Source organism: Daphnia carinata, chromosome 1, assembly GCF_022539665.2.
Source record: "Daphnia carinata strain CSIRO-1 chromosome 1, CSIRO_AGI_Dcar_HiC_V3, whole genome shotgun sequence".
Taxonomy (NCBI): Eukaryota; Metazoa; Arthropoda; class Branchiopoda; order Diplostraca; family Daphniidae; genus Daphnia; species Daphnia carinata.
Genome location: NC_081331.1, coordinates 5,054,361 through 5,061,794, shown reverse-complemented (window position 1 = coordinate 5,061,794; position 7,434 = coordinate 5,054,361). Strand labels below are relative to the sequence as shown.

Sequence of the window (7,434 nt, the reverse complement as noted above, 5' to 3'; positions counted from 1 at the left end):
GTAAATTAACATCTTCAAAGTGTCTATTTTTTACGTAATACAAAACAATTAGCCTGACGGTCCAATTACGTGAAAGAATGTAGTTGTAACACGTAAACTGTTTTGCGTGTCATCCTCAATAAGTGAACGCATTTATTGCTTTCCATACAAGCGTGCGCAAAGAAAACATAATTCAAGACTCTTTGGTGGGTCTTTTTTTTTTAAAGTTTAACGATCTGCACGTGTAAATGAAAACGTGCAAAAAAATTAAAATCGAGGGAAGAGAAACGAATTGCAGTCAATTGATCGTGACTAATGATGAACACACGCAACGGCTTCGGCGACGTTCATAGGAAAACGTAAAATACGACATCAACTGAAAATTCATGACGGTTACATGGTGAGGTGTTGCTACCAAATTATAGTGAACATCTTACAAGGCAACAAGTAAATAGCAAACAGTTGGAGAGTTCATTTAAGAAGGATAATATTAAATGATACGATATTGACCTGTACTTCTCTTAATACTTTCTTTAAGATTTATGATCCTCGTCACATGATGCTCTCAACCCAAGTAAATATAAATTTCCAGCTGAATGCCGAACGGCTAAATTTAGTGCGAAAGCCACAAATAACTAGTAGGCATTGAACATTTTTCAAACAAAAAATAGAGAAAAGGGGCGAAGGTCAAACGAGAGGTTATTGACCGCTATCTAACGACTTAAAGATCTTACGTGAAGTTGGTCGGCCAGCTGGTAAGGCGCGTTGTTCCGCTCACTTTGTTGCCCGAATGTAACTGCATTACTTCATTGTAATGGAAATCGACTAGCTCATGCAGTGTGTAGAAACACTGTGACACAAGACAAAGTACTTTAGAAATCATTAAAAGAATTGCGATTATCTTTAGATAGTTACGTTTTCTTCCTTCTTCTCGGTACCCAAAGCCATTTTACCGTCGGGCCTCGTACGTATCAGTACGTGGAAAACATGGTTGTTAAACTGCAAGCTCAACGTGAACGAAGCGTTCGTTCCGCCATGCTTGGATGGCCGAATGAGAAAAGTTCCGTTTCCCACTATTGCAAACATTGAAATAATAATGGATTGACACATTTCACGAGTTTCACGAATTTAAGCACTTACGTGGTGCCAATATAGATTCGGCTTTTTTACGGTCTATATTGAAGAACCATGGATAACTAGCCATTTCGGAATCCGTAGATACATTGCTACTGCGTGTACTTCCTGCTGGGCTATTATTATAACTATTATGTTGCGAGATCGACGGTGATGGACTCCTGCGCATTGGATGTAACATAATTTGACTTCCAAAGAGCGCATCTTTGATTAAAATAAATCATTAAAACACGTTTTAAAATTAATTCATTATCATTTTAAAAAAGAAAATGAAATTATACTTGGTTGAAGAGGAGTCGGACTTGGCCGGCTAGCAGGTGTCAATCGTCTATTTGGGGCGGGTACGGGAGGTGGCGGGTACGATGGTGACGAAAGTGATTCGGCTAAGGTAAACAAAAACAAGTTACGACATTTTTTAAAATAAAAAAGAAATCTAAACAAAAAAAATGATGAAAGAATAACGGGAATGTACCAAGATTCAGCTGTGAAGTAGCGCACTGCGATGACAGTTTGCGTGGGGTCAGGGCTGGTGAAGAACGAGATTCTGATCCTATGACGTAAAAGCAAATTAACGATTACAACGAGTAAAATAAAGAGAACAATTAAGGAAGTACCTGATTGACTGACATTGGACTCCGATGAGCACCGATTGAAAATTTGATTTCGAGCGGGCGGAAGAGGTGGAGTACCGCATGGATCTCCTGTATAAAAGGGAACAATAAAAACCGGTTATTTTGATACATTTGATTTTGATTGCGAAACAAAGCGATATTTTTTGAGGGAATCCAAGCAAAACCAGACTAGAAAAGCCAATAATTTCAAGGGCAACAGACAACGGCTACCCTATCGTCCGATGACCGCGTGATGACGCAAGTCTTCCAACGCCGAAATACAAATACTATTCTCGTTTTCCAAGAACAGGGGACGAAAAAGCTGAACCGGAAATCCCTCGAATTCTTTTATCATCATCCTACAAGACATGAACAATTTGCAGTTTTCCCACGTGAGCACTATTAAGACTACCTGCCATCAAGATGGAACCGGAAACCACAAAATTGATCACACTTGCTCCAGGCTATACACAAAGGGAAAACCTGCAAAACAAGTCCGAGCTATTGTTATCTATTCGCCTTGACAATGGACTCTGCCCAAATTCAATGTCAACAACATCATTCTTAGATTTACACCCAAACCCTTTCTAATACAATCTTGAAAATCCAAACGGAATCGCTACCTGCCACAAACGCTATCATTACGATAACATGTTTCTCGAACGCTTAATGATACTCTCTTCTTATCGCTTCGTTAAATTAAAACATAATAGCAAAAAGGGGATTTTAGCTCACCATAAACGGTCATCATTGTTGAAAGGTCGCAAGGGCAAGCGTATTTTGGTACCAGTTTCCGACGGATGCGCTGCGTTCCGCGGACGCAACACTCGACGGCAGCGCATCCGAGTCGTCTTAACAAATTCCGCGCGGCCGGGCCAGCAAAGCGGAGATATCCGCAGCAAGCCATAGCCGTTACAAGACTGAAAGAAGCTTCATTCACGTGCTACGGATTCACCCTATCGAATGTGTAAGAAAGGAAAGCCACCTGTCTAATTTACTCTTTGAAAAGTTTGGAATAAAGAACACGGAACTAGTAACCACATAGTAAGCACCTGATCTATAACTAACTGGATAGCCAACATAAGAAACGAAGCGACTACCGTGGCGATAGGTAATGGCCAAGATTGCCCTCCGGGTGAGTGAGATAGAAAAGGGTGGTCCGACCGGCCATCTAATAACACAAAGTGCCCAAAGCAAATATGAAAGATGATTCGGGTACTACTATTTGCCAGTCTACAGTCGCTGTTGAAGCCCAAAGCGCGTTCTTGCGTCAGCTCAATTTAGGTGCGATATCGTGAAATTAGTTATGATAATTGTATACCTTTGGTAAGTTTTTCTTCGGGTAAATTGCGCCAGTTTGTAAAAGTACTTTTTTTGCGGATTGGTCTTTTATTGGGAGATGGCATTTTGTAACCTACAAAACAAGCGTTGGTAAGCGATGCGTTCCCGTCGTCACCGGACGACGACTCGTCTGTTTGACAATCAGGTGAAAGCACTAGAGACGGTGTTCTGCTATTGTGAATAGTTTCAAACGAAACAGCGGGGCCGTCAATGGTGCTTTTTGTAAGGCTTTCTTCGTCTAGTTCGGTATCTGGCATGAGTAAAACATATACTTTAATACAGCATTTAATATTACAACCAATAGAATCAATGTTAACGTAAGAGTTCGTACATAGTTCGATATTTTCAGGATCCTCGTAGTCGGATTCATTGTGAACAGTAGGGCTCATATATATTTCATTACTTTCAGGACCTACGTATTCCGATTCACTAGAAAAGGGGCTGTTATTTGCATCATTTGACAACTGAACAGGGATTTTCTCAATTGTTTGGGTTTCATCTAAAAATGAATGGCACACTGCAGTGATTTCTCAGGATGTGTTACAATTACAATTGATGTCCTATCCATACCTTTTGACAAGCTGTTTGTTGGAATTGGTTTTTTTAGCAAGTGTGGTGGCTTAGGAGGTATAACTGGTAAATTAGGTTTGTTTAGAATTTCTAAATTTTATGCAAATTAATGATAGTAGCGAGCAGATAAATATAATGCTTGAGTATAGTACTTGGTTTCTCAGAACATAAAGGTCTGGGTGTAGGAGGTGCAGCCGTAGGACGCTGTACTATTTCAAGGTATGTAGCTGCCTTTTTTTGTCTTGAATGTGCTGTTACTATAGCACTTTTTCTGCTACCCTCAGATCCCAATTCATTTAGCAATGCTATTATTTTAGAGCGCTTTATTATTGGTATTTCCCAACTTGCCAAAGTTTGGTTATTTAAATTAAGGAAGGCTTCTCCGTTAATTGAATTTGCCTCCAATGCAAATCCACACCCATGTATTCCATTCTGTTAAGATTGAATAAGTGTAATTTAATAACATTACGCTATTGTATTTTTAAAGAATCACACAAACCTCTGTCAGATATTTCTCCACCTCAGCTTGGTCCCACGAAACTATTTTGTATAACAAATCCAGATCATAGATTTTTCTTTGAGGTATACTGAAACCCTTGACAGCCATGGAATCCAACCAGGAAAACACTTGCTCCTCTAATGAGAATTAGACGTTGAAATACGACTTTTAGATATTAGATGACAAAATTACTCCACAGGATGTACGTTACCACGTTATCTGTAATGTTGGTTTATTAAAATGTGGTTTCACACGGATTTGGCTCATTTGACATGGGTGTGGATTGGTACCATGAGTCACAAGAAGGTCAGTGTTCCTGTTTCCTCACGCCTTTCTCTTCCATCATGATCACGACATGATTTTTTTATTTTCTTTATGCAAATTTCAATCAGTGCTTGTTATTGTGCGAAATGTCATAGGAAATGATGAAGGTGCAGGCTAAAGAGCAACCGGAAAATGTAAACGCGGGAATTTTCAAATGTTGAAAATTATATCTTACCTCGTTTTTCATAAGCACCATTTAAAAATGAAAATAAAACAGGAAACGCAAAAATGAAGTCGATTACATGTATTCAAAAAAGTGTTTGGGTTTTCGGTAGAGAGTAAAATTTTACCTTTTTTTGTTGCTTTAAATAAATGAATCTTTTTTTGCAATCCAGAAAGCGACTAGGACACAGACAAGGGAGAATCCAAAAGTAAGTCACAACAGTTGGGTGTGTTAGGAGATGAAGAATATTAGATGGAGGAAAGAGAAATGCCAAAATGCTATTAGTAGACGTTAGGCAATTTTAAATACGAAAAAGAGTGACGTCCCTCGAAAAAGAAGAAAACCAAACACATCTCGTCCATTCTGCGATGAATGATTTTTCCTTCAAACATTTTTTAAAAAATATTTTACTTCATTTTTTGGGAGCACCTGCTGCCTGTTTTCTTTTGTGATGTTTAGAAAGCTGCCCACTTAGAAAGATTGTTTACAAGACATGGATAATGGAAACAGCTTGATTGCTCTTGAAATACCAAAAAACCCAATCAGAAAGCTACCTCGTTACATGTGACCCAGGTATTCAGGCAATAATATTATGGTAAAAATTGGTTTGTCGGGGATTATTCCGTTCAGAGGGAAGAAAAAGAAAACGAAGAAGGAGAAAAGAAAAACATAATTTGATAGCTCTATAGCAAAATATAAATTTAATCTACTTTTTTTTTCTTGTGGGAAATCGATGCTGATCCAGTTTCCCCTCTCTCCAAAAAAAAAAAAAATAATAATAGAAATAAACAGCGCTAGTATTTCGAGAGTTGCTGCGGTTTTTATCCTTCCAATTTTTAGTGGCCATTAAAAAATAGTTGCTAATAATTTTCCTTTCCTTTCTTTTACGAACAAAAATAACAAAACAAATTAAATAAAATGCTTCAAGGCCGTCCGGATGAAAACGATTCCAAACAAGGTAAAAGAAATCGTTCCACTTGATTTTTTTTTTCATTAACTGGTTTGGGTACTGCGATGCAATAATAACCAGTTTCAACTGGGTGTTATCAATATCATCGGTCTTCATGCCTAAACTCCTTTTTTTTTTGGTTTCTTCTAAAAAGAAAATCATCGGGAGTCTTATTTTCACATGTCTTTTAGAGTTTGCCGATTTTTTTTTGAAAGTTTTTGTTTGATGAAGCTAAAAATAGCTTTGCAAGAATGCCAAAAGAAAAATATCTTTATCCCGCCTACACTGATTAGGCGATGCGCAAATCGATTGTCCTTACTCCACTTAACGAACCATAAGCGTTTCATTCCTGCCCATCCCGCCCTACCCCTAATTTTTTTTAAAAAAAAAAAAAAGCTAAATAGCAAAATTCCATCGAATCCTTTTTTTTTTGCGGTGTTGCTGCAGTCGAGGAATTTTGCGAGAAACACGCTCACCCCTCCAACAATTTTCGTTTTTTTTAAAACAACCGGAAGCGTTTCTTGATTTCATTACGCTTCCAGGGAGGGATGCGGTAGAATTCCGAGCGTGTCATCTGGAAAATGGCTTCAAATTCTGTGTCCGACAAGTGACGCTATGAAGACAGAAAAACGAGAAAGGGGGCAAGAAAAAAAATAAGGATTTTAAAATAGAACAAGAAGAAGAGATAAATAATGAATTACCTCCAACTGACAACGGTCGACGTCCACCGGAAGTCTGTAATTGGTAGTAAACAACAGATGAGCTGGATAGATTTTGGGTGGCTCGTTGGATAGCGCCTGCTGAGCGGCCAAAGCGGCCGCCGACATGTTGGGCAGAGAGCGCCGCAGATGAGTGTGGGCGCGGAAGGGTGCCGATTGCGGCGGAAGAGCGTGGCTGCTGATGGTCGAGACGGGCATCAGCGTCGGCCGGAAGCCTTGTTGCGAGTGCGGACGCGGCGTGTTGGATACCATCCCGCCACCACCCAAATGGCTACTGTACGTGTTGCTACTCCGCAGATCAGGTGCTAAGGCTCGACGATCGGATTCCGTCAACGAAACGGCTGAAACTGAAACGCAATAACATCATTGAAAATTGACACATGTCCTTTCTAAACATTTACAAAGATAAACTTACTGTCGGACTTGTTGGATCCGAAATCCGTGTGCTGCGACTGTTCAGCGAGTCCTCCTCCCAACGCATAGTCTCCCTTTACATTTTCAAATCCAAAAAATTAGTTTATGAAAACGGATGTACGTCAAAGTTTTTCTTCCTGGATGGGGTTAAACACACTAAAATGATAAATGACACCTACCGCGAATGTGTATGAGCGTGGTGTGGGAGCGAATCCGTATCCGGGTTTTGGAACGTAGCGCAAGGCGCTCACCACTATTTTGTCCATCGAAGAGGAAACACAAGCGACATGAAGGTTATAAGGAGAAATGAAAAGCAAATAGGAAAGACAGAAGAATATAGTCAGACATTTAAAGTGAGAAAGATGTTGAGATACAATGTTCTACGTCAAATATTTATCAAAATACAATGGATGTAATAGACAAAGAGCTGGAAAAATGCGTAACGTTGGGGTGGACAGTCAGCAAAGCAAACAGCGATTAAGGACCGAGACATGCAAAAGAAAACTGTTGACCTTACCTGTTTTATGACGCACATTTTCGGTGCCTGAAAAAATTCTGAAAACAAAATAGAACTAAAATAGAAAAACAAAGCGACATTTACCAAGTAGTCTCCGCCATTTTGACGACCGTTGACGGGCAATGTAGATGACTTCAATGTGTAGCCAGGTCTAGGTGGACTGCGGGATGACACGACTATTTCGTTTTGTGTGTTTGTTTTTTTAAACAAGTTG

The 7,434-nt window shown here is 39.4% G+C and overlaps 2 protein-coding genes across 7 annotated transcripts in view; both read right to left on the bottom strand.

Annotated features, from left to right (window-relative positions):
- Positions 1 to 7,434, bottom strand: part of LOC130692327 (actin-binding LIM protein 2-like) — a 48,028-nt gene that overhangs the window by 35,846 nt on the left and 4,748 nt on the right. For 3 of the 5 annotated variants that reach the window (XM_057515414.2, XM_057515413.2, XM_059495496.1), the window contains 4 exons: positions 7,305 to 7,396; positions 6,705 to 6,777; positions 6,272 to 6,636; positions 5,956 to 6,183 (listed from right to left, as the gene is read on the bottom strand). In XM_057515414.2, coding sequence (XP_057371397.1) covers positions 6,070 to 6,183; positions 6,272 to 6,636; positions 6,705 to 6,777; positions 7,305 to 7,396 — 644 coding nt within the window. In that variant the 3' untranslated portion in view covers positions 5,956 to 6,069. Of the gene's footprint in view, positions 1 to 5,955; positions 6,184 to 6,271; positions 6,637 to 6,704; positions 6,778 to 6,882; positions 6,957 to 7,304; positions 7,397 to 7,434 lie in introns of those variants that run through there. The other 2 variants (XM_059495492.1, XM_059495494.1) reach the window with 2 other exon arrangements.
- LOC130692342 (uncharacterized protein DDB_G0280205-like) lies at positions 118 to 5,164 on the bottom strand. 2 transcript variants are annotated; one of them, XM_057515441.2, is made up of 12 exons: positions 4,346 to 5,164; positions 4,135 to 4,271; positions 3,788 to 4,067; positions 3,636 to 3,725; positions 3,397 to 3,564; positions 3,046 to 3,315; positions 1,728 to 1,814; positions 1,586 to 1,663; positions 1,395 to 1,496; positions 1,120 to 1,317; positions 895 to 1,052; positions 118 to 829 (listed from the first exon to the last, which is right to left on the bottom strand). In XM_057515441.2, exons 2-12 carry the CDS (start codon positions 4,240 to 4,242, stop codon positions 710 to 712), a joined length of 1,659 nt encoding a protein of 552 aa, XP_057371424.1. In that variant the 5' UTR covers positions 4,243 to 4,271; positions 4,346 to 5,164; the 3' UTR covers positions 118 to 709. The 2 variants fall into 2 exon arrangements, with proteins under 2 accessions (XP_057371424.1, XP_059351505.1); XM_059495522.1 differs by having other exon boundaries at positions 1,728 to 1,811.

Bases quoted from the DNA above. Each gene is read 5' to 3' on its own strand.
- LOC130692342 (XM_057515441.2), bottom strand. From the start codon at position 4,242: ATGGCTGTCAAGGGTTTCAGTATACCTCAAAGAAAAATCTATGATCTG. The intron at 3,316-3,396 runs GTACGAACTCTT...TACTCATGCCAG, and splicing joins TCCTGAAAATATCGAACTAT to ATACCGAACTAGACGAAGAA. The intron at 1,497-1,585 runs GTACATTCCCGT...TGTTTACCTTAG, and splicing joins TACTTCACAGCTGAATCTTG to CCGAATCACTTTCGTCACCA.